Source organism: Trichoderma camerunense (genome assembly GCF_050948025.1).
Source record: "Trichoderma camerunense strain CBS 138272 chromosome Unknown V8C40scaffold_4, whole genome shotgun sequence".
NCBI lineage: Eukaryota > Fungi > Ascomycota > Sordariomycetes > Hypocreales > Hypocreaceae > Trichoderma > Trichoderma camerunense.
This window is the reverse complement of record NW_028145366.1, coordinates 461660-487778: the sequence shown is the minus strand read 5'-3', so window position 1 is coordinate 487778 and position 26119 is coordinate 461660. Positions and strand designations below refer to the sequence as shown.

Genomic DNA, 26119 nt, shown 5'->3' with positions numbered 1-26119 from the left:
CCGGATTCGCCCGCCACGCCCGGACCGGGCCCGCCCGCCCCGCCGCCGCCCCGCCCCCCCCCCCCCCGCAGGCTTTGGATTGGGCAAGCGATAAAGGGCTTGTTGCCATTGATCCTGCCATGTAAGTTAATGGCATCAACGACAACGTTCCTGCTATCCTTGTAGTAGAAGGAGACTGGGATGGTCGTATAGACGGGACCCAAGATAGTATCAACCATATGGCAAAGTTCCAGTCCCACCACAACCCTGAAAGTCTCCTGCTGCTTGACTAAGTTGTCATTGAAAGTGGCGATGAGGTCGGGCCCGTCGACAAACTCAAACTTCAGCACTGGGTGTTGTATCGCTGTGGCCAACACTCCAATCGCCTGGGTCTGTGCGAACCATAGCGGGGCGATGAGAGCACTCATGCGGAGGTAATAGGTGATAATATCTTGCTCAGCATCGTTGATCCTGGTGGCTGAGAGTTCGAGAATACTGTTTTCATCCGCCCGGCTGAGGGCGTGGTGGATACGATTGAGAGCTTTGGGGTGATCCTGTATGGCAGTTCGCAGGAGTTGTAAGAGACGTTCGCGTCCGTCCTTGACCTTTTGAATCCTGATTTTCTCTGGCGAATTTACTTCTTCCTCTCCTGCGCCAATGTCGGCGAGATATCTGACCACTGAGATAATCTGGAGAAAATTCGTGTTGAGGTCTGATATCAACCCTTCTAGGTCCGTCATTTTAACCTCTAGCAGCACATTTGAAAGTTGAGCAGTAATTTGCAAGGATAGCTGCGTTCCCAGCTCCTGAATAGCATTCTTTACGCCATCGATATCTCTCTTTAGTTCCTGCATCTGTGTGGACAGCTTTTGGAGGGACTCCTTGACCTCCTTCATCTCAGCTCCCGAGCCAAAGCCGGCCTGCGATAGAAATGCGTCCAGGATAAAACCCCCTACGCCAGAGAGGATACCTTTACCGATATTACCCCCCAGACCCTTTAAGATTACTTTATAATCCGGCATGTTGATGACTGAGACGTGATGGAGGTGCTGCTGCTGCTGAGGGACGTCTGCCTTTCGCAACTGGTGGAAGTGAAGAAGATATACAAAAGCCAAAGAAACGCATATCATAAGACCTTTTGTTGGTCAAGATATATTAAAGTCACCGGTTCACGTAGCTTGAGGTCAGCTGGCCAATTTGACTGTTATGCTGCAGTAATCAGCACTATTTGCTTCAATATTAGCCAATCTATTGATCTATTGTGGTCTAGATCTACCAGGGTGATCCGCCCCCACTACCTATATCTCGGCATAGGTATTGGTTCGTTTCGTTAACATGCCTATAAATTTTCGGTTACTAAATCAATACTTGTGTAAGCTATGCTAAAGAAGTATTAACTGCCGAATCTTTAGGGAGCTGAATCCCGGAGCAATACCCAAGCGTCGGTTGTAAGTTCCTTTCTTCTACCTCCCAGAACTTTTGGTATCTCTCTTCTGCAGCCCAGCCATGCTCTTCTCGGATTCGGGCCAGAAATTCTTCATCAGGCTCCTGTAGCATATGGCAATCTGGCTTTGCTCCAGCTTCAAGAAGAACATCAACAATATCCCAATGGGCTCTGATAACAGCCGCGTTAAGCGCACTTCCATACTTCCCACATGGTTCACTACACATAATGAAATCTTTTCGACGTAGTAGGAGTTGTACTGTTTTAAGCTGGCCGGAATATGCTGCTGCCTGCAGACCTATACCGAAGATGCCACCATGTGCGTTGATATCAATATCATGGCATTTATTAAGGAGAGTTTCCGCCCCTTTCGTCATTAATTTCATAATGACGCCCCGCCTGTCGATTCTCTCTTCAAAACTATCAATCCGAGTCAAATGAAGTGGGGTTTGTGGAGGTTCGCAGTCATATTGAATCGCACATGCAACATGAAGAGGAGATCCAAGCTCACCCACGTTGAGATTGGCATTGGCACCATGATCAAGCAGAAAAAGGATCCTCCCTATCCACCGTGTTTCAAAGTCATCCTCCCAACGATGCGATAGGCTGGAATCTTGGACAAGAGAAAGCACGTAATGAAGGGCAGTACCTCGCTTGTCGTCAACTAGGTTAGGTTCAGCGCCATGCTCCAATAGCAATTGTAACAGAGCGTCAACTTGAAAAGACGACTTAATGTTTGGGAAAACATATTTGTCAAGGGACAAGTCAAATACGGCAGCAGAGTGGAATGGACTAGCGAATTGACCCCTTTGTATCAGAGGATCTGCACCCCGTTGAAGCAGTGTGCGTATCATGTCCATGCCACCCTCGCGTCTAAGAACACGCCCCTTTTCGCACGCAATCTGCAGACAAGATCCGTACAGCCCGCCATTGGCATTCACATCAGCACCGCGATCAACTAGTAGTTGAGCCGAGTCACGATTGAACCAACACAATGCAGCTTGTAGAGCAGTTCCGTATTTGCCGCCTTCAGCATTCACATTGGCACCACGATCAAGCAGCAACTGCACTATCGTAGGGCTGTGACTGAGAGCACAGGCAGCTTGTAGAGCAGTTCCGTATTCGCCGCCTTTAGCATTCATATTAGCGCCACGATCAAGCAACAGCTGCACTATCGCGGGGTTGTGACGGCCAGCACAGACAGCAGCTTGCAATGCAGTTCCGTATTTGCCGCCTTCAGCATTCACATTAGCACCATGATCAAGCAGCAACTGCAGAATTGAAGGTTCGAGAGCACAGGCAGCTTGCAGTGCAGTTCCGTAGTGGCTGCCTCGGGCGTTGACATCCGCTCCATGGTCAAGCAGGATCTGCACTATCGTGGGGTTGTAAGTACAGGCAACTTGTAGTGCCGACGCGAATTTGCCACCTCCAATATTCGCATCAGCGCCATGTTCGAGTAGCAGCTGAACGGTAGCACGAGCTGTCCGGAATCCGTGGCAAGCTGCGTTTAGAGCCGTCCCGTAGTAGCCGCCTTGAGCATTGACTTCGGCCCCGTGATCAAGGAGTAGCTGCATCATTTCGATGTGTCCCTCAGATGAAGCCATTTGGAGTGCGTTACCAAACTCTCCTGCTTGCAAGTTCACGTTCGCAGCGGCACCATTCTGGAGCAGTAGCTCTGCCATGGACGTGGAGCCATTGCTTGCGCAGTGGTATAACAGTGACTGAGGCTCACACATCTCGTGCTCTGCCGCCCGTCTATTCCCAATGGTCGTGCATGCGGGTATATTTACATCAGCGCCATTGTCGATTAGAAGTTGTGCAACCTGTTCATAAAAAGAAGAGTACTCCTCTCTCCTGCAGCTAGCGACTGCCGCGTGAAGTGCAGTATGATGATGCTTCGCTTGAGTGTCCGGATTTGCACCAAGGCTGAGTAGGCGTTCGATCCGCGGAAGCACATCGCTGGAGTCTAGGGGCCTATCATCTAAATCTATGAGCTGTGCAAGGGGGTAACCGCCCTCGCCGCCTATATTGACGTCGGCACCTCTGTCAAGGAGCAGGTCGAACTGCCTCCAGCGTCTGTATTTCGCTGCTTCGCAAAGTGCTGTCCGGGCGCCCTCGGCGGTACCAAGCATGTTGATGTCTGCTCCACTGTCTAGCAAAAACTCCAAGCACTCATGGTGCCATGTTGCTGCAGAAAGGACACATTCTTTTTTATTGGAGAGGCTGTTTATGTTTGCCCCGCGTCCCACGAGAAGCTTCAAGATATCGAGGCGCCCGTATCTTGCTGCAGTCTGCAAAGCCGAGCCCCGTCGTTGAACGTCGATATCGGCCCCCCTATCCAAGAGGAGGTTCACCATCGCTACATCACCCTTCGATACTGCTGTTTGCAGCACGTCCCCATGTTTCTCGAATTTGTATCCAACATCGTTTGTCATTATTCTTGATGTGTTCGGGTCGGCGCCTCTTTCCAGTAAAAGAACAGCCACTTCCTTTCTGCCTCCATAAACTGCATACCAGAGTGCTGTATTGAGGTCTCCCTGTGTCAAATACTTGCTTGCACTGAACGCCTGCGATAATATGCATCCAGTTATGCGAACGAAACCGTGGTAAGCGGCTAAACAGTATGGCCGCAGGTGCAGGTCCATCAATCGCGCGGATCCAAAATCGCTAATTATAGCAGAACCCCCAATAGCCTCCCCCACAAAATGCCCAAAGATGATATTCAAGAGGCTTTGGCTTCGAATATCAAGAGCCTGAACCAGTTTATCGATGACACCAGCATGCCAGTACTCGGAAGGGACCATTTCGAGATGTATTAGACAATTCGAAGCCGCGTAATCCTTCACGGAGTGACTTTGTTCATCGCCCTCGTTGGCTAAAATACTCATGTAATTGAGATAGGATAAGCACGAGTATGCAATGAACAAATGGGCGTCGATGGCGCTGAACGAAAAAGTAGGGGCAAGATCTTGCCCAATTCGACCAGATACCAAATATTCTTTAATCGAAAAGTGAGCCAAGCGAACGGTCCCCCGATACTCGACGATGAGGCCAGAGAAATATATCAACACGTCCTGTGTTGCAAAAAGGCGCTCCGCATTGTCGATAACAACAGCATCATCTGGATGCATGATGAAGATCTCAGCTAGCTCATCTACCATCAATGGTTCCATCGAGAATGCGAGCCATTTGAGAGACTTCGCCACTGATTTTATATAACGATCGTCTATGCCCTGAAGCATTCTGTAGTATGTTTCATCCAGTCCTTTGGGAAGATCTTCTAACGCTCGATAAATATCTTTAGGAGAACTAAGCTTCTGTAGTGCTTCAAACTGGCAGCGAATATATTGAAACCTTCCCTGTTATTAGCGGCGGCGTTATTGTACTCGCTGAATAGAAGACGTACATCCCATCTGACTTTTCAATTAGAACTTTTCTAACCTCATCCTTGATATGGATTGGCCAAGAGTTATACTTGGTGTTTGTAAGAGTTGAGTCTATATATTCGCCAATATCGCGTTCGATCGCTTTCAGGTGAGAGGATATATCGAGCTCTTCTCTGCCCGGCTTGGAAAATTGGCGTCGGAGCGAGACATCAATGTCAGACTCCTTGCGACTAGTGCAGAACAGATGAAGATTGTCGAGGTTAGAATCGAGGATATAATGCAATATTTCGATGACTTCTTCTCGCTGTGTATTAATATTTGGGCATTCATCTAGAGCATCGATGATGATATATACGTTAGTGAATCCACGAAGGGTTGATATGAAGCTATTCTTGAGCTCCTCTGTCGACGGCCGCATGCCCTTTTTCTTATATTCACCCAGATCATTGACTAAATCGGGTATATTCGGTCGGTGACAGCAGACTTGCTTCATAATGGACGCTAACATCCCGTCACTTTCTTGCTTCTTAGTATCGCTAAAGGTAAAATAGAAATAGACAACTGCGGTAGAGGCGTCGTCTTTATATTCCCTTTGGAGATGATGTATGACAGAAGAGCTTAGCACCGATTTGCCACATCCAGCTATTAATTGTCAGTCAGCTAGTCTCGGTATTGCGCAATCAAAAGAAATAAATGCATAAATGAATAAAGAAAGGAATAAATAAAAAGGTCAAATAAGGAATTTAAACTTACCCTTCCCATGAAGCCATAGAAAAGAGGAAGGGCTTTGTACCCAAGATGCAAATCGTGCATTGCCTTTTATCAGCCATTCGCTCGTCCCAGCCTTATGTCTTTTGCGAGCGGTGTTATACATGTCCGATGGGTCTATGTCGCATAACCAGTCGAGGAATTCTTTCTGATTTCGGTCCCTATTGGCGTCCTCCACTGCCTCTCGCAGATTTGAGATATCAGCGCCAATGGTCTTCAAGTTAAGTATGGTTCCTTGATACCGTCTTTCAGTTGCAGCAGATTCTTCATCGTATCGTTGATCGCGCCAAATCTTATCGATGGCGGCCATTTGAGCTTCTTGCCGGCGTATATCTTCAGCCAGGCCGTCCCAGTCATTCTTCTGCGATAAGTCGCTGATAAGACGAGAGGCTTTGTCTTGAGCATAATAGCAGTAGCAATGTATCTGGAATTTCAGTATCTGCTGGTATAACTGCTCTAGCGTAGCCTTGTATATCGAGTGTGCCTCTAGAAATGGTTCTTCGACTTTGTTTTGACCTTCGTAGCGACGCTGATAGAGATCTTCTCTCATACGGCCCTGAATAATAATTGATGAGACGTATTCTAGCTCATTTGCGAGAGAGGTCGTTTGATTGCCAGGCTTTAAACAAATCTAGAGTCGCTTAGTAACTCTTTCAAAGATTTTTGTGCGAATTTTACGCACCGACAATAGTACGCTTATACCAGCCCAGGCAAGCGAAGCACAAGGATTTGGGACGACAGTGGCTGTAATCGAGTCGTTGGCCATCTTAATGACTCTGAGAACAGATTCTGCGATCTCAGTTGGCCGAATCTCAGAGCCCAGAAACATGAACTTCCAGGCATCTTTCTGGATCTGCTCCATCTTTTGTCGTAATATCTGGCTCATCCATTTTTGTCTATTTTCTTTGGTATCTGGTACAGGATCCATTGCGGCAGCCACACTCTCTTTGAGTTTGATCTCATATTCGTCGATTAGCTGTTTATTTTCTGTTCGCAGCTTCTCGTATGCTGTGTTCCACAATTCGACTATTGGTGTATTTTGGTATTCATCATCAGGACTTAACGAGGCCGTATTAGATGGTGGGGGCAGCGCTGGAGCGTTAGAAGATTCGATAGGGCTAGGATTTGGAACAGCGGAATCTGGTGCAATGTATAAGTTATTCGGATCTAAGATGCATATCAGAACATCCAATTTTACTGATCAACGTACTGGACTCTGGCGTGCCTCCATTGTCGTGGGCTTGCTGACTATCTCTTTCCTTTTTTCTGCCAAAAATGGATAACCTTGAGTTAGACCTCGCATTCTTATCCTTGGGCTTTTTGCGGTTAAATATCCTCTCCATGGCGTTGGACTTTTTGAGTGCGTCGAGAGATGCAAAAATTGAATGAAATCGCAGGGAATGAAATGGAGAGTAATTGCATGTAGGTAAGTACTGGTGCCTAAATACATTCCGTCACGGCCTAATGTGTGTCAGTGTGATCCCAAGAGTCATGTAAGTGGCCGAGTTGGGCTCGGTACATGTACCTTGGAAAGTGCTTTTCAAATGTCGGTGGCTCGGCGGAGTTGTTATTGGACGTCGTATCGGGCACCTATTTCTCATAAAGAGCGCATCACTTTATTTAAAGAAGGGCATTGTAAAAGGCAATGCTAGCGAGGTAGGCTGTTAGAGTTAGAATTAGCAGATCTTCTTCGTGGTACACCCTTTCACTCTATTATAGAACATTACGAAATAATTTTTATCTAAAAAAAACACCGAATTTTCCATTATTTGAAAGAGAAAATTATTATATCATCTCAAATTCGATGTGCTTAACGAGCGTTTAACCGTTCAGGCGGATCCCCAAGTGATCAACTAAGAAAAAGAAAAAGCTCTCATGCATACGACAAAGGGAGCAACTGTGTGTGGCCTTTGCAAATTATAGCTGCTGGCAATTGACCGAATTCTGACCTTGTCAGGTTGTTTTCAAATAGAGTGATATTGATCGTTTCGTCTCATTCCAACTGCTAGAAACCATTTCCATTGCCAGATGTATATAGTGCCTCCTATCACACATCATCAGCTTACAACTGTGTCCACCACCGGACTCCCTATTCATAACAAAGCCATGTATTCTGTCAAGAGTTCTGATCAGTTCCATGAGGCGTCAAATTTGATCACGGTTTCCATGTCGGTTCAACCAGACGCAAGCTGACCTTGATGGAAATATAATTGGCCTCCATTTCAAACCACACACACACACAGCGCCATGGTTTCAACGGGCGTAGGACTTCTTGAACCCCAAACTCCTATCTATTATCGCAGAACCTCTTGCCGTTGAGACCGCTTCAACTAACAGCCGCCGCCTCCGCCTCCGCCTCCATCTCCGCCGCCTCCACCATCGTGGCCTCCGTGGCCGCCGCCTCCGCCATCATGGTGCCCGTGGCCGCCGTGTCCGTGGCCGCCGCTGTCCTGATGTCCCTGGCCTCCACTGCTGTCATGGTGTCCGTAGCCTCCACTGCCGTCAAGATAATCCCCTCCGCTATTGACAGTCTGCCCATACATTGCAGACTGTGTTGTCCACAATGCTGCTGCCTTGGTCAAGTTGGCCTCAACAAATTCCTCAAGAAGCGCGATGAAATCATCGATGCTCTGTTGTTCGGCTGCGCTGAGATAATGCTTCATCCGCTTCAAATGTCTAGTCCACGTTGCAACACCTATGACCTGATAACCCAATGCTGGGCGCTCAAGATAACTGTAACCGCCCAAAGAGCTCTGCCGAAACCAACCCCAGTCCGGTGCCTTTTTGGTCACGATTTTGTCGGCCAGTTGCTGGAGGAAGTCGTGGCAGTTATTCGACAAGAGAGAATATTTCCCAAACTTCATCGAGATTCGATGACATTCCTCATCAATTCGTTCTTTAGAGAGGCTCGTCCAGCCTATCATGCTGTAAAAGTAATGGCCGACTTCGGGGGAATATCTTGTAACGACCGACTGCTGGTACGCCTTGAGGTTAAAGCCAGAGGGGCCAACCGTCGCCTCATAGACTCCCGGGGTGTTTGAATCGCAGACTTCTGTCTGGCGTAATTCGTACTTGTGGTCGTGAGCATGCAACACCCAGTGACGGAATTGGCCCTGGCTGATATAATGCGACAAGAAAACTGGCTCGCCGGACTCGACGCTTGATTCCTTCTCGAGGCGAGCGGCGACGATCTTATCCAGGGCCGCGTTGTACCATTTCTTGATATCTGCCTTGGACGTCTCCTTGGCCTTGGCCTTGGCAGCAACGCCGCTTTTCGATGAAGCGGCAGCTTTTGCTTTTTTGCGGGATGATGCGATGGCGGCTTTGACGGATACGATGACAGCGACCGCTGCGAGAATGACTCCAACTATCGAGGCCAGGATTCTCACGGTCGAAGTACCGTTGCCTGAAGGCATGATTGACAAGGTTGTGTGATAGTGTGATAGTAGTAAAGGAGACTGATGGTGAATGAGATTCGGATAGCAAGGCGGCGCTCAGGAGCATCGATTCAAGCAAGACTGCGCGCGTCCTGATTATGTATGTAGCAGGATGATACATCACACAAATGCCTCGCCTCGTCTCGCCTCGTCTTCGCCATGGCACTTTGCGAGGCAGATTGACAGCCTTATTCCGCAGGATCTGTGCTACATACATATGCGGGTGCAAGACAAGGCGTGGCCAAGGCACCGACCATACCGTACGCCACAAGTCGCCCAAAGACTATTCATGAAAAATACTCTCTTTTATTAATTTCCAAGTTTACAAATGCATTCTAGATTACATGACTGCATCTACTATTATCTAGATATTTTCGAGTTTTAACGGCATCAATGTTGGTAGAATAGCCACCGACAATTGACAATTTACACGCTTCTTTCCGCACCCTCCCTTGGCACGTAGGCAACAACAAAAAGGAATTCTCCCAGCCCGGGCAGATCTTCTTCGTATGCGGCTCGCGCACCGGCTAAAGGCTGAAACCCCAAAAACGCCTCGCTCGTGCTACTTGAATTGGGATTCACTGGCTTTTAAGATGGTGGCTCACCGAAATCCAGCATATTCGATGGAGTCCAAGATTTCGACGATGCTAAATAGAAGAGTTGAATGCTATCAAGGACCGAAGTTTAGGGGAATCTAGTACAGAGAATCTAGTAGAGGAAAATCCAATAGAGGAGAATCCAGTAGTTCTCTCATAGAATGAGGAGAGAGAAAAAGGAGGGAAAAAAAGACATCGCACTCAAAGGAAATACTTGACGAGATCCCGTATACTCTAATGGATAGGTATGGTCGTATGTGGCAGAGTCCATCCCAGCCGAGCCTCATAATTCACTTCGCAATAACCACAGCTCGAGTCATAATTTGGTATCACAATAACAAAAAAAAGAAAGGATTCGAGTCATTTCCATCTACAGCCTCTGCCCTCATCCATCCATAACCCAACATAATAGTACACAGATCCCTTGAGCTACCGTATATTCGCCCACCCAACAACCCATCCCTATCCCATCAATCCCATTTCATACACGGCGTATTCTCATCTCATGCCCATATTATCCATATCAATCTTTCCCAATTCATTCCTCGTTCCACGTTCCAGAATTCTCTCATTTCATACACTCTCTCCCTGTCTATATGATTCTAAGCCTTGAAATCAGCTCCGTATTCCGTCCCCACGTTAGTCTCGTCATCGTCGTCATCATCTTCAATGCTGGTTCTTCGCTGTGCCTCCTTGACTTCTATCGCCCTCTTCTCAGGCTCCTCATCTCCCTCGCCTGCCATGCGAGCATCGTCATCGCCCTTCTGCTCGTCCTTGCCTTCGCTCTTCTCCTTCTCCGCTCTTGAGCCAAAGGGCCACAGGCCGCTTAAGCCTCTACTGCTTTCCCTGGGTGGGTGGACTGCAAGAGGCTTCAACACCACGTTATCCTGGTCTTGTCCATCTCCACCCTTGTCTTCCTCCGGCATGGCGAAGTCTCCAAATTCTTCTTCGTCGTCATCAGAATCTTCCTCCTCGAGCCCGCTTCTCCGGTTAACAACACCTCTCCACCATGATCCACGACCTATGTTGCCAGACATTTCATCGTCCAAGTCGTCATCAATATCGGCCTCTCCATCGCCAAACGGGTCTTCAAGGTTATCGTCGTCATCATCATCGTTGTCATCGTGAACCGTGGCCGACGCGGCCTGTGCAGCTTGGTTATTCTTCTGATGCATCGCCAGCCGCGCCGCAAGCTGCAGCCGAGCTCTCGAAGGCGGAATGTTCAGCGGAGGCGGCGGCGGAGGAGGAGGCGGGATAGACGGCGGAGCCAACGATCCCTGGTTCAGCGGGTCAGTATAAGATCGGAACTAAGCCTTGGGCATCAGCAAAACAAGCTTCCTGAAATGAAGCAAGAGGAATGCAGGGAAGAGGAAAAGAGGCAGAAAGAGAGAGATGGGAAAGGGAAAGGAAGAGTAAATGAGCGTTGGCAGTTGATCAAAGTCCCTAAGGCTGACAAATGGTGCATGATAACATCTTTCTCCCCCCCCCCTTTTGTTTTCTGATGCGGTATTCTCTCCTCGAATGCTGCAAAAACAATGCCATCTTCCAAATTCGTTTTCCTCGGCTTTCTTGTTTCTTCTTTCAATGCGCTATCCACAATAAAAAAAAACAAGAGGCTGTCATCTGATTTCTCCAATCTTTATCCACAAAGGTAAAACAAATTGCCTCAACGCCCTTTCATATTCAATGCTCCCTCTGTCTCTCCTCCGCCCTTGCCAGCAGCCTCGAGAGATACTCCAGCTCCAATCCAATGATGTCGAGACTCTCTAGTTCTTCATCATCAGGGCCGGAGGACCCTAGCGCAGCAGAGGCTCCAGGCATGTCGATGGTATCATTATTAAAGCTGAAGATGGCGTCTTCTGAAACTTGTTCCTCGTCCTAAGAGAAATCTATCCTTCTATTGGGGCCTTGGCTTGGATCTCGCCTCTGTATCCACCCTCCTTCCTCAATCACCATGATGTCCTGGCTCGATGGATCCAGGTCAGCATCGGCTTCCAAGGCCATTGCGTCGGGAGATTCCGCTCTGATCGGTTCGGGAGACATCATGATGACATCCTCGGGTGTATATGGCATGCCCATTGTCGCCTCAGGAGACTCGTTGCCGTGCTCATCGGAAGAATCATTACTCACCTCGGAATTCACATCCTCTTCATCCCCATCGCCCTCATCGTCGTCTTCGTCGCTACTACTTCCAAATCCAGACATCAGAGTGCCCGCGCTGATCGCAAAGGGACCAATTCCGTTACCATCTCCCTCATTCATCTCCATGCCGCCATTGAGGCCAGCTTCTGCCAAGGCATTCGATCCGCTAGCCGTGTTTGCAAGGCCTGACAAGCCGATGCCGCCCAAGCCACTAGCGCCGAGGCTGGCTCGGTGTCCCAAGGCCACCTCGGGTCGAACGCCACCCAGAATTGCATTGTCCCGCTCTCGTGTTTCCGCGAGAGCACCTTCCACATAATTGATCCAATCCTGGCTCATAACCTTGTCGAGGACCATTTCTGACAGAAGCTCCGGGGGGTGGCGTTCGGTGAACTTGACAACCTCCTCAGCAATCAGCGTGAGGTGTCCCATGTATCCCATGCGGGTCTTGGTCCTGGCCTGGGATTCGTCGCTGGCTTGCTGGCCCTTGATGATGGCGCTGGTGATGTCGGCAGCCTCGAAGAGAGACACAGCCAATGTCGGGTTGAAACCACGGTCCATCGGGCCGTTGAACACTTGCTGTACAATATCATACACGACGTTGTGGAGGAAGTTGTTCCAAGGATACGCAAAGAAGAATGACTGCTTGATGTTAGCTGGGTTCTGTTGGATAATTGCTAGGCCACACATACCAATATCGCCGGAACAACACGATACTCTACAAACTGCATTTTGAGAAAGTCGCCCACAACAGCTTCTGTGGCATCGCCTGCTGCTGTCTCTGCAGGTTTCTCGCCAGCTGCAGCTTCAGCAAGGCCTGGCTCAGAGCCTGGGGGCGGTGTAAATGACTGTGGTGGCTCTTGAACGCCGGAATCAGGGGCAAGGGGAACAGAGAAGAGAGGGGGCGGGGTATCTTCAGGATGGGGGGATAGGCCACGAGATTTTTCAATCTCTTCAGGAACCAACTCAGCAACAGAGGCGGGGGCTTCTTGAGGAGTGCTGGTGACTGGTTCACTCTTCTTCACCTCGTCTTCCCTGGGGAGCGCTGATGGCTGCAATCCAGGCTTCGTAGTTTCGGATTGGGATGAAGAGTCAGTCTCAGATTGTTCTGAAGCCACTGTGCTGCCTGCACCAGCTGTCTCTACTACAATGGGCCCGGAGAGAACTGTTGCAACTGTCTCAGGCTTTTGTTCCTCTGCAGTAACCTTGTTCTGATCCTCGACGGCAGGAGGGTTCTCAGCTTCCGTTTTCGCCAGCTCGGGAGACTTTGCCTTTGTTGGTGAAAGAGGCGCAACAACAAGGTCCGGTACTTCAAAGCGCTGTTCGTTCAGGCCCGCCGTGGCCACTGCTAGTCGAGGAGAGCTGAGAGGCTCATCGACAAATTCTTCCTCGTCCTTTTCGAGGAAGGAAGATGAAGATGCGTTCGCGCCCGGTGCAATGTCATCCTCGGCCTTGACAAACTCGTGGGAGGTGTCCTCGTTCAACTCGTTAGTGGGCTCCACCTCTTCAAAGCCATCGTCATCAGCATTGGTGACTTCCAGGCGGCGGACCTCCTCATGGTGGGATGGGTGAGGGATGCGCATCGTCAAGTCATCGGCAGATCCGTCGTCGTCTCGGGGAGTCAGCTTGCCCTCGGCTCGGAGGCGCTGTCGCTCAAAGTCTCGAGTTGCAATCAACTGTTCCGAGCCAATCTCGTTGAGCAAGCCCATGTTACTGCAGTGCAAGAGCTCTGCCATGAGCTCACAAGTCTTGAACCTGTCAAATCCAAGAGGCTCGAGCTTCTCGTTGAAAGTCGAGTCGACACCCTGCTTCTTTGATGGCTCGTTCATGATGAGGTTCATAAACTTGGGCACATTCTGGGCAAAAAGCCTCAACAAATTACCGAGGTAAATGGGATCGCGACTGGAAGGCGTGGTGTTGGCCTCTGTTCCAACGTCCGGATCGTAGTCGGAGTTGTTTTTCCGAATCACCTCGATGATGATGCCGACACCAACAGTCAGAGGGTTACCGCCTCCAAGCATGTAACCAACCAGTTGCTCGACACAGGGCTTAGAAACGAGCTGACGTGTGAGCTCGTTGGGGCCGATGCACTGCTGCTCGTTCTGCGAGGCGTTGGCAGAGATGGTGATGATGGCCTTGATGAAGTCGCTTGCGGCGGTCTGCACAACCCAGCTGTGCTCAGGACCGAGGAAAGAAATGAGTGTTGGAATAATGTCCTTGGAATACAGCCACTGGTGGTTAGATGATTAGTATAGAGACAGCATACAATATTCAAAGATGGGTTCAACCAACCTCAACAACGCCTTGACCACCCTCTGTGCGATCAAGGGCAATGATTTTGAGCAGCAGGTCCATGACCATAGGACACTCAACGTGCCTCAGCATATCGGGAATGACATTGGGCAAGCTCCAAAGCAGCTCCATCATCTCCTCCGTCTTCTTCTCAAAAAGCGACTCGTTGACCTTGGTAAAGTAGCTGGCCTGCAGAGGGTCCAGCGGCGCGGGCCGAGAGAGGAAGTTCCAAAAGTCGCGGATCAGCTGTCGGTTTTCGACAAGGGCCTCGTATATAGACCAGGTATCGGAGCTCAGGACCTCGCAAGCGACATGTGCATAACGGTTGCGCTTCTTGTCCAGCTCGTCGTCATTTTCGCCGGGATCGGTGGCGCGCGAGGATGCGCGAGGGCGGGAGAAGGGCAGCAGGCGGCCCTTTGTCTTGATGTCATCATCGGCGGGCTCCTCAGCGCTCTCGACGGCCTCGAGCTTGGGGGCAACAGTATACTCGAGGAGCTTCTCGAGCACCTTGTCCTCGCGCAGAAACTCGATGAGCTTGGAGTTGTGCTGCTTCAGCTCCTGTATCAGGTCAGCCTCCTCAAGCAGCTCTTCGAGGGTGAAGTCGGGCTTGTCGAGGATGGTGTCGATGGTCGAGATGTTGGCGTAGCCGCCAAACCTCCAGAACATGGTGGCGGGTCGATGCTACCGCGCCGAGCGAACAAGCTGTCGCCGGCGGTGAGGTAGATGAGGCGTAGGAGGGGCGATTGAGCTGAAGGGGAACACGCGGCGGATGTGCTCCAAATACCGGCTGCAGGCTCAGGATTTGTCTGGTTAAAACCGGTTAAGAAAGGGTCGTAGATGGATGATGGCCACGTCACAGGGACAAACGACGACCACGAACGCCAGCGAGGCGGTCCCGTAGACTAGAGAGAATGAAGGAGGGAGAGAAAGAAAAGAAGAAGATGAAGAAGAATAGGGAAGAAGATGTAGATGGAGGGAGAAGCCGCCGGGATTAGATAAGATGCAGATGCAGATGCAGATGCAGATGGTCGGGCATGCGGCGACAAAGAGGCCGGCACAGGACAGGCGTCAGTCAGTTCCCCCCTCGCAGCGAATCAGTCCAGCGGTTCAGCGGCAGAAGAGCTGAATTGCGCCGCCGGTCAGTTGCTGGCAGCCGCTGGTGACGGTTCTCGTAGCACTCGGACAGGACAGGCAAAGACGCAGCGCCCCTGTAAATGTGCGTCTCTTGTTCGCCTCGAAGCTGCGATTTGCAGTGCGTTGCGATTTGATGTGGGAGGGCGGTGGAGGGGGGTTGCTTAGGTTGGCTCCAGTGTGGGGAGACTTTTTTGCCCGCGATAAAGAGGGTTGAAACTCGGACCTTGTCTTATCTCATCCAGGTACGGAGTACCGCGTCGGCAGGTTCCGTCAAGGTACCTCTGAGTGATTGGCGCCAGCAATGTCGTGCTTGGTGGAATAACTGCAGGTACCCAGCATGTACCTGAATCCGGACCACTCAGATGTATCTTTCAACATCAGGCATGCGGAACAAGTCAAACACCAGACAACAAGGGAATCCATAACAAACAAGCTGGCGGCACACAAAAACCCCAGCCGGGACATCCCTACGGCTCCTGATGAAGTAGTACAAGTGCAGCTTAGTACGGATAAGTAAAGTAAACAGGTCAACCGGAGAGACCTGGCGGTTCATGGCCAGCCCGATCAGGGGGCCCTGTCTGCCCACACGAGTAAGAGTAAGCCATCCATGACGCTGCATGTGAGTGTCCATGGATCCGTAATCAGCAGCACGAGTACGCAATATGTGACACGGCATAAACATGTCCAAGGCCGGAGAGTCTGCGGCACATGAGCAAATACTCGGACATGAGGTTCATCGCTAAATAAAGAGCATGTCTCGGCTGTTGGCAGTGACAAAGATGCGATAGTAGCCGGGTGTATCTGCTTCATCTCCGCAAGGTTGTGTCAACAATCCACTGCACCTGTACTTCTCGGCATCATATTTATTACCCGTAACTCCAGTAGAAGGGCAGTCTCTAGATGTCCATCTTCTGATACCACCCTGTAGATAACATCTCTCTGGTGGCATCTTGATCCATCAAATTGGGTCATTTCCCGTTGCAGGGTAGCCACATGTCCCAGGCCGTTACACAACATCCATGCATTCCAAGACACTCCACACTTCAAGTACATCACCTTATTGTTCCTGCCGAGTAGCGTGGTATTATCCAACTCTTCATAATGAGTGCACTGAAATCAAGGTGCTTAGACCAGAAGCATTTGTGGTGGGAAAACTATGGGCCATCGTGATGCAACTATACCGTCTTCTTTATCTCAACATAGCATAGACGTCATCTGGATTTGGAGACTCTCAAGTATACAGAAATTCTAATAGACAGAGCATTATTGTTATTATATCTAAGTAAATGTGACCGGGAAATAAACTGTACAAGCCCATACGCTATGCCGTTTCTAAATCATATTCACAAGCTGTAATCCCCTGTCAAGTTCCACCCTGACAGCCTTGATCTGTGCCATGTCCTTCAACAGCACTCCTCGCCACCAACTATACCAATCAGCCACTTCTCCAAGGTCGGCCTCATCAAGCGCAAGCCATTCCTGCAATCTGCTGCTCCACATGGGGAACATGTCCTGCACTAGGACCTCTGCCAAGACCGTATCGCCAAGGACCTGGTTCCATTTCATAATGCCAACCAGAATGGGGAGATAGGGCTCCTGCTCTGCTGGGTCGACACGGAAGTTGGTGCGCAGATATTTACCCATGGATGGCAAGACGTGCGACATGATGAGGGGCCGCCATTGGTCTCCCAACACGTCCTTCCATTGCGCTAGGCCAGGTACAACTCCCCTCTCAAACTCCCAAGCATCGATGAGGTGCCTAAACTTCCTCCTGACGTCTGCAACCAGGCCAGTGCCTCTTGGGTCAAGATGGTAGTGGGGAAGATACTGCAGCCAAGGGAACAGCCAAGTGTGTGGAAGATGGTGGCTTTGCCGCTTCTTCTTGGGGTTCCAGTCCGACACTGCCGTTTCCAATTTTCGAGCCACGTTGTCTACCAATTGCGCTCGAACAAAAGGCGGAAGTAAATCGTTCCAGCTATCCATAATGCTGAGCATCGGCGTGGGGTTGAACGGATCCCAGGAACGAACTGCTGTCAACACTCGAGGAAGCCAGTTCTTGTACATCATCGTCTCATACGGCGTAGTGGCCTTGTGATGTGTTCGGTAGACACCATCATCCTGAGTCGCGGAAGAGTTCCACTTGTTCACGGATTGGTTGTTATTCGCGGACCTGATGAGAAGACCCGATAGTTTCTGTAGGTCTGATGCAAATCGGGACGGTTCCGCCATCGGGTCCCAATCGGGGCTGCGAAGAAATGGATGGATAGCGGCTACCGCAATATCTGCGATGGCGTCGTTTGCTGACCCAGCGTCGACTGCTGTCTGGAGAGCGCTCATGACCTGCTCCCACTCTGTTGCCTCGACAAGTCGCTCAGTCACAACATTTGCAAATGTCTGCAATCTCTCGAAATCGGACCGTAAATCCTCCATTTCTTGTTCCCTTTGCTTGAGCTCCAAATTGACCCATGTCTTGCGCGACTCCAGGCTCTTCCACTCTTCAGTAAAAGCTAACAAGTCGGACTGTGCCCTTTTGGCCAGTTTCCTCGCTTCAATCACTTCATTCGATTCAGGCACGCCGGATGACGGTGTCATGATGCCACTCGACGAAGTGAGCAGCTTGCCTCCAGGACCAGTCATGTCGAGAATAGGGGCAAATGCCTCTGGAATATTCAAGCCTGGAGCCCGCTTCTTGAGCTCATCGGCCGTCAGATACTTCGTCCTCTGCCTCATCGGGGTGCTTCCAGCACTACTGTAAGCTACTGCCCCCTTGGCCTTCTTCTTGGCCTCCCTGCGCTTCTTTTCTTCTTCTTCCGAGTCGACAACCTCTTCTCCTCGTAACCGTGCTTGCCTCTTTTCTTCTTGACGCTCTTGCTCCGTCTTCTCCTTTACCGCGCCAAGACCGACGCCTTGGGGTCGGAGGTTGGCCTCGATGATAATGTTTCGTCCTTCGCCCTCTTTACCCAGACCTTTGCCTTCCTGGTAACCCATCTTGGCCATCATTCGGGCACCAAAGGATTTTGGATTGATTTTCCCTTTTGAGCCGAAAGCGCTGACCTGAGGCTTGTTTCGTGGCGTGTCGTTTCCATCACTTGTCTCTTTCAATACGGGATCCCTGGCAGAGGACGGAACGAATCCGCCGCCAAGGACACCACCTGAGCTGAAATTCGTCTTGAATGATGGCCGTGTGGTAGTCGCTTTCTGTGAATTCTCCTCGCGTGATTTCTCGCCGGCAGTGAAGCGCAGCTTCATGGCCGCGTTGCCAAGCCCCAGTCCAGCTGGCCTATCATCATCTTCGTCGTCCTCCTCATCGTCGTCCTCATCTTCTTCGCCACCTCTACCATGGGCATTCAAGCCAATACCCAGGCGAGGTCTTTCATCTTCCGATTCGTCGCCTTCATCTTGCTCAGCGTCCTCGGCAGCAGTCGACACAAAATTGACACCTTTGCGCCTCAGCGTCTTTCTTTTCCAGCGCGAGTTGGGGTTATCGTCTTCGCTGTCGGAGCCGAAAATGCCAAGAGCTGCCTTTTCCTTATTGTTCCCGCCGACTCGCCTCTTCTTGCGGGGGTTGAAGTCGCCAAAATCGTTGTCGTCGCCGTCAAGCCCAGGAACGGTAGGCTCATCGTATTCCGACTCGGACGACGAGTAGTCTTCAGCGGCAGCTTTGGCGTTGAAGGGGAAAAAGGACGGGTTCGAAGAGCCCTCCATGTTGCGACCGTATGGCAAGTTTCAGGATGATTACCGCAGTCGCTGAGGCCTCGCCATTTGATCTGCTGCTCTGTTCGATGACAAGCCGTGGATGAAGTGGAGCCTCGTCCAAGCAAGGCTGCAGCGAATCTTTTTGTTGGACGCGTTTGAAGCTCTCTCAAGGCTATCTTATCACCACGTGACTAGATGCGCCGTGGTGGGGGTTCAGAAGGCGGTGAAGGGTCTGTCACTCAATTTACACGTGCTTGGCGGGATTGTCATGAATTTGGCACCAGCTCTTGTTCCCTTGCGTCATCGGTTGGTTCCCATGGGGATTTGCCGCCCAATGTCCAAAGCCTGCATTTGCCATGCATTGGGAAATTTGTACAGTAAAAAGCCTCTATCAAGTAGAGAGCAACAATGACTCACGCTGCAGCTACTAAGAACTACAACTACTATTCCATAAAAAAGGCGTCTCCAATAGCTCGCGTCTTGTCTGCACGCGGGGTCGATCTTCTAGTACTACCTAGGTAGGTACCCAATCGGTAGCTGGATGGAGGCCGCGCAAATGTGTAAGTTTGGCAGTACCTGGCGCTACCTGGCTCTATGGAGGGGGATCCCGCAATCGCAATCGCAATACCCTACAGTAGAGTAGAGCTGTGCAGATGGAATGCATGAATGCATGAATGCATGAACGAGAAGCCATGGCAAGTAAATAAACCAACAAATCAAAATCATCAATGTAATACCGGCATCTGGCCTTCTACCACTGCCATTTTCTTCGCCAACCAGCAGTCGCATCTCTGGCCAAACAGACACCCAGAAAATTCATTTGTTTATGCACAGATGCGGTGTTAGTCCGAGTTCAGGATAGCCCTGCCAGTGCGGGCTGCTGATTGGAGCAATCAGGTGATGGGTGGGATTTGTTGACTTCCATGTGTGATGGGCAGCCCACCGCAGCACAAGCACAGCAAAGCACAGCTCACCCAACGAGAGCACAAGACACGAACAACTTCTCCCAAACTAAACTCGACCGAGTTTCTGCATGCAAGGCGAGCATCGCATCACGAGACACGAGACACGACCTCCCGCTCCCGAGTCAGCGCTCGCAACTCTGCAGCTTCTGCCGCGCACCGAGCAAATCACAGCTGTCCACCGACTCGATCCCCGGCACCGCTTCCCCCCTCCTTGCTTCTTGTACATATTATTCCGTCTTTTCATACCCGTATTATTTTATACCTGCACAGGCTCAGGGCCCGCCGAGAGCCATCGCCGCTTTTCTGCCTATCCTGATCCCGGTCGTGCAGCTCCAAGACGGCAGGGTAACTGACACTGGCGGCCGCGATCCCCGATATTGCTCTGGTGAAAAAGTACAAAGTAGCCTCCTGGATCTTCCGCTTAACTACTCCTGACGGATTCACGCCAACCTCTTCATCGTCTGTGGTATGTTGACTTCTTGTCTTCCCTACTTCCCCTCTGGCTAGCCTCGTGCCCGCCGTGAGGCCTTGAACAATGGAGTCGCGACGGCGTCACCCGTTCAAGAAGCTCATCCGCAGAATCGTCAATCTAATTGATGAACGGCCAGCAGATTCCTCAGAGCAGAAGCACTCCCAAACTTCGTCAGCGTTTAGGTACCTTTCGCTTCCCTCCCGAGCCGCCATGGCCGAAGAAGAGGATTTCAGCTCCTTGCCGCTCCCCGACCGCTTTTCACACAAGGTAACCCATCTATGCTCTTTGCAACACGGCCCATCGCGACCTCCCCTTTGGCTGACTTGAAAATCCCTTGACATCTAGAACTGGAAAGTCCGTAAACAGGCCTATGAAGATGTTGCTAAACAGTTTGCCAAATCACCGGATGAGTCCGATCCTTGCTTCCGACCCTTTCTAAACGACCCGGGTTTGTGGAAATCTGCCGTCTCCGACTCCAACGTGGCCGCACAGCAAGAAGCCATCACCTCCCTCTGCGAATTCCTCAAGTATGGAGGACGAGATGGTGCTCTACGTACGCGAGGGGTTGCAATTAGCCCCATGGTTGAGAAGTGTCTATCTTCAACGCGACCCGCCATCAAGCAAAACTCCCTCGAAGCGATCCTGCTATATATCGAGCTGGACACGGCAGCCCCCGTTATCGAAGAGGTGCTGCCTGGTCTTGGCAACAAGGTACCCAAGAATGTTGCGGCTACACTAAACGCCTTGACCCAGATCATCCACAACTACGGCTGCAAGATTGTCGACCCAAAGCCTATTCTAAAAGCACTCCCCAAGGCCTTTGGTGCAGCTGATAAAAATGTGCGTGCTGAGGCTACTGGCCTTGCGGTGGAGCTCTACAGGTGGCTGCGAGAGGCTATGAAGCCCATGTTCTGGGGGGATCTGAAGCCCACGCAGCAAACCGATTTAGAGGCGCAGTTTGAAAAGGTCAAGGCTGAGGGTAACCCGAAACAAGAGCGACTGCTGCGAAGTCAGCAAGAGGCTGCTGAAGCAGGCGGCGGCGGCGATGGCGAGGACGGAGAAGAGGCCGAAGAAGAAGAGGCGGAGGAGCCAGCCGAGATCGACGCATTCGCCTTGGCCGAACCTGAGGATGTTCTAAAGAAATTGGCGCCCAATTTCCACGAACAGCTTGCCTCGTCCAAGTGGAAAGATCGTAAAGAGGCCGTCGAGGGACTCTATGCAATCCTCAATGTCCCTCGCATCAAGGATGGCGACTTCAACGAAATCACTAGGGGCCTTGCCAAGTGCATGAAGGACGCCAACGTTGCTGTCGTTACTCAGGCGGCCCAGTGCATTGAACTGCTGGCAAAGGGATTGCGCCAAGCTTTCTCCAAACATCGTACCACAGTCATGCAGCCCATAATGGAACGCTTGAAGGAGAAGAAAGCTGCGGTTGCCGACGCTTTGGGTGGTGCACTTGACGCTACCTTTGAGGCAACGTCACTGTCTGACTGTCTTGAAGATATCTTTGCTTTCCTGGGGAACAAAAATCCCCAGGTAAAGGAGGGCACCATGAAGTTTCTTATTCGTTGTCTGCGGACCACGCGCGAGGTTCCAGCCAAGCCCGAGATTGCTCAAATATGTGAGGCTGGTAAGAAGCTACTTTCAGAATCGACCCCTGTGTTGCGAGATGGTGGTGCCGAGATTCTGGGAACAATCATGAAGATCATTGGCGAGCGAGCCATGACTCCGAACTTGGAAGGCTTGGACGATATCCGAAAGAACAAAATCAAGGAATTCTTTGAAGCGGCCGAAGTCAAGGCAAAGGAGAAGCCCAAGCCCGTACCCAAGCCAGCGCCGGCCGCAGCGCCGAAGAAGGTTGTCGGGGGCAAGAAGCCTGCAGCAGGCGTCAAGAAAGCGGCGCCGGCTGCCGCAGCTGAGGCACCTCCAGCGGCGAAGCCCGCGGGAAGCAAACTGGGCCTGCCCAAGACTGGCGGACTCAAAGCTCCCCAAAAGCGAGCGGTCGGAGCTTCTGGGGCTTCATCACCTCGCCGATCAGGTCCGATCATGCCAGAAGAGGATCCTCTGCCGCCAACACCACCACCGGCAAAGGCGGCTCCCTCTCGAGGACTGACGGGCCGCTCCTTGGCTAAGCCTGCTGCAGCTCCCGCCCGGATGCCTTCGGAATCACCGCCCCCTTCAAGCGGTCTTACTGCTATTGAGAGGGCCGAACTGGAAGAATTGCGCACTGCCAATGATCGTTTGACCCGACATATCGATGACTTGCGTCAGGAACGCAGCAAGTTTACGTCGGAGATCCAAGAGCTGAAGAACCAGAATGCTAGCCTCATCGAGGACCACACCCGCGATGTCCTGAGCATCAAGGCCAAGGAGACCCAGCTCGTCCGTGCCCGGAGCGATGCAGAGGCAGCAGAGGGGGTCAATGATAGACTACGGCGTGAGCTGGAGCGCCTCAAGAAGGCGCTGAGCCGTGCTGAACACCTAAATGCATCGGCTGGTAAGTCAAGAGTCCATTTCTTTTCATCGCTGCTGGTGACTCGTAGATGACTGACAAATGAAATAGGTATCACATCACCAACATTCGACGAGCCCGGGATTTATCGGGACTCCATGGCTGCTCCAAGCTCACGGAATAGGATGAGCTACGCCAGCAGCATGTCCGAAGAGAAGGAGAATGGCGATGCTCCTTATCCACGAAACAAGTTCAGTCCGGAACTGCGCTATGCAGGCAGCACTGGATCATCTGGACGTGGATCTCCGGCTCGAGGATTCCGGAATATCGCCTCACACGACGATGGCAGCGATTCAACGCTGACATCAGCCAGAGACCGCCCCGTATCGTCAATGCCACAGTCGGGTTCCAACGGAGCCGAGAGCTGGAGGCGAGCAGCTGAGGTGACAAGTCAGTTGAAGGCCCGAATTGAACAGATGAAGGTATGGAAAACAACCCGTGAATCTCATTAGCACCTTCGTCTCTAACTGTGTACAGGCCAAGCAAGGATTTGCCAGATCTTAGAGGAAAAGAGTAACGATTGACGAATACGATTAACAACGCATCATGTCCGAGCTTCTCTGTACGTCTAATGATAGCCTGTGATATCGGCGAAACAGGAAACAAACATCCCCCTTAGGCTTCGCTTCATTGCTGGAACTTATGGGAGATCAATCTTGTGTGCATTTTTAGGCGTTGGAACCCATACCCCCTCCTCCCCTTTTACGAAAAAAATTTGGTTGATAGAAGTATAATGCAGACATACTGCTTTTGGGAACTCGGGGTATAACGAGAAGGGACTCTATAAGGTTGCAAGGTGGGAAGCTATGGATGAACGGATGACCTTTGTCTTATCTGGGCAGTACTCTAGCCTTTTTACTATACCAAAGCTTATTCAGTTGTGGTTTTATTTTTTAATTTACGACCATATGTTTCTTTCTGCTCCAGCATATGGGTGTGGATGCGGTGAAATTGCTTGTGAACTGATACATTGATTGAGACAAGTGATGCGAGTTCGTTTCTAATAAAAGAACATTTGGCTAATTAATGATTGCTATGGTAAGGCTAATGGAATACTAATACATGAAGTTTGGTGCGGGTTGCTCTTCCGGCGCTATTTACCCTTTTTGCTGTCCTTGCTGCCCTTGTCTGATTCACCGTCTTGATCAGTCTTTTCTTGATCTTGATCAGGTTCGCCATCTTTGGACTCGTCGGCGTCTTTGGACTTGTCATTATCCTTGGACTTGTTGTCCTTGGACTTGTTGCCACCCTTGGATTTGTCGTTCTCTTTGGACTTGCCACCATCTTCGGACTTGTCACTGTCTTTAGACTCGTCACTGTCCTTGGACTCGTCACTGTCTTTAGACTCATCGCTGTCTTCAGACTTGTCGCCATCTTCAGACTTGTCACTGTCCTCAGACTCGTCGCTGTCCTTGTCCTTGCCCTTTTGGCTATCCTGAGAGTCGTCCTCTTCGTCCCCCTTATTCTTGGCTGAATCCTTATCGTTGTCGGCTTGCTTCTCATCCTTCTTCTTGCCCTTGCCCTTCTTCTCATCCTGAGACTTCTTCTTCTCATCTTGAGCCTTCTTCTTCTTGGCCTGTTCCTCTTCTCTCGCCTTCTTGGCCTTCTCCTTCTTGATTCTCTCCTTTTCTTCCTTCTCCAACTTTGTCCAATCCGTATTCTTATCCGCAATACCGGGCTCCTCCATTCTAGCCCGCAAGCTCTGCTTGTTATGCTCATTCCGCTGAGAGATCTCGGCGCGGCCGACGAGAGATATGAAGATGGCGAGCCCGACCATGGCGGTCAGGAGGAAGCGGTACTTGGCGTACCACGGTGGCGCCCAGCCCTTTCGCGTGGCGCGGGAATCGGCGTAGTAGAGCGCGACAAAGGCGCCGAACTGTGTTGTCAGGGCGTACTCGAGAGGCATTAGCATCGTGGGCCAGGCGACGATGGAGGCGGCGAGACCGGTTCCGTAGCGGAATCGAGTGCGGTCGTGCTGTGGCTTCTTTTCTGCATATTCGAGACCCTGGCTAACAGTTAGAAGCTCAGTCTCATCACTGCATGGTAAAAGGTCATACCCAATGGATGGCGCCGAGGAACGAGATGATGACGGCGCCGTATCCGAGCTGTAGCGGCTCGATGAAGTCTAGGAGGTACTGCGCCGTTTCATGTTCCATGAAAATCATATTGTAGAAACGATTGCCAGAAGGAACATCGGTGTTGAGATTCAAGGCTAGGAAAACAGTCGAGACAGAGGTAGCAAGGTAAGGCAGTGTGCCTGCTAGACCGAGTATATGCGATTCGCGAGGGACTGTGTCCAGGCGGAACGAATCCTTGACAACATCCTATGATAGCTTTCAGTCAACCCAATGCTCTTTACAGTATAAAATTATCATTGAATGCGTACAATGTCACTCTTGAGATTTGAGGGGATACCCGGAGGCTCTCTCATGGCTCCTTCAGTGGCCTCTAGTACGGTTCGCACGCTGCTGGTAGAGGAAACGCCTTCGGGATTTGGTTCGAGCTTCTTGTGGGCCAGCCTGTCGCGCTCTTCATCGGGCGATGGCGGTTTTGGAGGTTGATTGGAAGAACTGGCGAAGCGAATTGCTGTTCTTCTCGCATCTAATCGGTAGAGTGGCTGGCGTGTTATCGACTGCTGCGATCTGGAGCTGGAGAGGCTCGCAGCTACCGTCCTCCCCGAGGATCGAAGCGACGGCAAGGATCTGAACATGATGTTGATTGCTTGACGATTTCAGTAAAGCTTTACGGAGTAGAAAGAAGAAGATTGGGGTTGAGTTGGCGAAAGATGAACTACATTCCAGGAACAAATACGTTGGCAAGAGCTGAGCTTAATGGGTACATGAACAATTATTTCTGTGGAGTGTGAGCTCGGATTCGGCACAGCTTTTGGCATCACATTGCAAGAATAGGTCGAACATTTGGACCTGCATTAAAAAATCACGATAGAATAATCAAGTAGCGATGCCAATAATGGATCCGATCAGCGGAAGACGGAGGTGGTGATGCTATGATGACACTATTTGGGAGGTCTGAGGTCGTGACGTAATGACCACGCGCATTGGGGTATGACATTGTACGGGAAAGCGGGAGAGGCTGCGAAGGTTTTTTTTGGGTGGTGAATGATGAATGGCCATTTGAGGGTTTAATTTTGGGGGTTTATAGTTGATTAAATGGACTGGAGGGACCGTTTGTGGCGGTGTTTTTGTTATGGGCTAACATTAGCATGTTCAATTGTTCATAGCAGTGGTGATGATGATTATGATGATGGGTGACGATGATATTTCTTGTGCTGCTGCCAA

At 50.8% G+C, this 26119-nt stretch overlaps 7 protein-coding genes across 7 annotated transcripts; 1 reads left to right on the top strand and 6 right to left on the bottom strand.

The window, feature by feature from the left end:
• Window positions 1–1235: 1235 nt before the first annotated feature.
• Window positions 1236–6920, bottom strand: V8C40DRAFT_285186 (ankyrin repeat-containing domain protein; the record flags this gene model as incomplete). The annotated part of the gene is made up of 9 exons (XM_083222313.1): window positions 1236–1277; window positions 1447–2694; window positions 2893–4497; window positions 4534–4703; window positions 4734–4777; window positions 4830–5451; window positions 5563–6208; window positions 6260–6717; window positions 6776–6920. The coding sequence occupies 9 exons, from the start codon at window positions 6918–6920 to the stop codon at window positions 1236–1238; spliced, it is 4980 nt and encodes a 1659-aa protein (XP_083076078.1).
• Window positions 6921–7907: 987 nt separating this feature from the next.
• V8C40DRAFT_285185 (uncharacterized protein) lies at window positions 7908–8993 on the bottom strand (the record flags this gene model as incomplete). The annotated part of the gene is made up of 1 exon (XM_083222312.1): window positions 7908–8993. The coding sequence occupies one exon, from the start codon at window positions 8991–8993 to the stop codon at window positions 7908–7910; it is 1086 nt and encodes a 361-aa protein (XP_083076077.1).
• Window positions 8994–10110: 1117 nt separating this feature from the next.
• On the bottom strand, window positions 10111–10925 carry V8C40DRAFT_158492 (uncharacterized protein). The gene has a single exon (XM_083211413.1). The coding sequence runs from the start codon at window positions 10783–10785 to the stop codon at window positions 10213–10215; it is 573 nt and encodes a 190-aa protein (XP_083076076.1). The 5' UTR covers window positions 10786–10925; the 3' UTR covers window positions 10111–10212.
• A 437-nt stretch (window positions 10926–11362) lies between these two features.
• On the bottom strand, window positions 11363–14910 carry V8C40DRAFT_158490 (SIT4 phosphatase-associated protein-domain-containing protein). Its single transcript, XM_083211412.1, has 3 exons — window positions 14042–14910; window positions 12442–13980; window positions 11363–12391 (listed from the first exon to the last, which is right to left on the bottom strand). Exons 1-3 carry the CDS (start codon window positions 14705–14707, stop codon window positions 11489–11491), a joined length of 3108 nt encoding a protein of 1035 aa, XP_083076075.1. The 5' UTR covers window positions 14708–14910; the 3' UTR covers window positions 11363–11488.
• Window positions 14911–16375: 1465 nt separating this feature from the next.
• On the bottom strand, window positions 16376–18978 carry V8C40DRAFT_237045 (mRNA splicing protein SPP382). Its single transcript, XM_083214174.1, has one exon. The coding sequence runs from the start codon at window positions 18878–18880 to the stop codon at window positions 16508–16510; it is 2373 nt and encodes a 790-aa protein (XP_083076074.1). The 5' UTR covers window positions 18881–18978; the 3' UTR covers window positions 16376–16507.
• A 1285-nt stretch (window positions 18979–20263) lies between these two features.
• On the top strand, window positions 20264–23475 carry V8C40DRAFT_158467 (armadillo-type protein). The gene is made up of 5 exons (XM_083211411.1): window positions 20264–20302; window positions 20448–20575; window positions 20654–22805; window positions 22872–23242; window positions 23298–23475. Exons 2-5 carry the CDS (start codon window positions 20519–20521, stop codon window positions 23322–23324), a joined length of 2607 nt encoding a protein of 868 aa, XP_083076073.1. The 5' UTR covers window positions 20264–20302; window positions 20448–20518; the 3' UTR covers window positions 23325–23475.
• Window positions 23476–23808: 333 nt separating this feature from the next.
• Window positions 23809–25960, bottom strand: V8C40DRAFT_237042 (DUF3429 domain-containing protein). The gene is made up of 3 exons (XM_083214173.1): window positions 25207–25960; window positions 24878–25144; window positions 23809–24825 (listed from the first exon to the last, which is right to left on the bottom strand). The coding sequence occupies exons 1-3, from the start codon at window positions 25528–25530 to the stop codon at window positions 23914–23916; spliced, it is 1503 nt and encodes a 500-aa protein (XP_083076072.1). The 5' UTR covers window positions 25531–25960; the 3' UTR covers window positions 23809–23913.
• Window positions 25961–26119: the final 159 nt, after the last annotated feature.

Coding starts and splice junctions, on each gene's coding strand:
- V8C40DRAFT_237045 (XM_083214174.1), bottom strand. CDS start 18,880: ATGGAGGGCTCTTCGAACCCGTCCTTTTTCCCCTTCAACGCCAAAGCT.
- V8C40DRAFT_158492 (XM_083211413.1), bottom strand. CDS start 10,785: ATGCATCAGAAGAATAACCAAGCTGCACAGGCCGCGTCGGCCACGGTT.
- V8C40DRAFT_158467 (XM_083211411.1), top strand. CDS start 20,519: ATGGCCGAAGAAGAGGATTTCAGCTCCTTGCCGCTCCCCGACCGCTTT. Junction 22,806..22,871: donor ACACCTAAATGCATCGGCTG/GTAAGTCAAGAG, acceptor CAAATGAAATAG/GTATCACATCACCAACATTC. Junction 23,243..23,297: donor CCCGAATTGAACAGATGAAG/GTATGGAAAACA, acceptor AACTGTGTACAG/GCCAAGCAAGGATTTGCCAG.
- V8C40DRAFT_237042 (XM_083214173.1), bottom strand. CDS start 25,530: ATGTTCAGATCCTTGCCGTCGCTTCGATCCTCGGGGAGGACGGTAGCT. Junction 25,145..25,206: donor CAAATCTCAAGAGTGACATT/GTACGCATTCAA, acceptor AAGCTATCATAG/GATGTTGTCAAGGATTCGTT. Junction 24,826..24,877: donor TCCTCGGCGCCATCCATTGG/GTATGACCTTTT, acceptor ACTGTTAGCCAG/GGTCTCGAATATGCAGAAAA.
- V8C40DRAFT_158490 (XM_083211412.1), bottom strand. CDS start 14,707: ATGTTCTGGAGGTTTGGCGGCTACGCCAACATCTCGACCATCGACACC. Junction 13,981..14,041: donor GTGGTCAAGGCGTTGTTGAG/GTTGGTTGAACC, acceptor TCTAACCACCAG/TGGCTGTATTCCAAGGACAT. Junction 12,392..12,441: donor GTGTTGTTCCGGCGATATTG/GTATGTGTGGCC, acceptor AACATCAAGCAG/TCATTCTTCTTTGCGTATCC.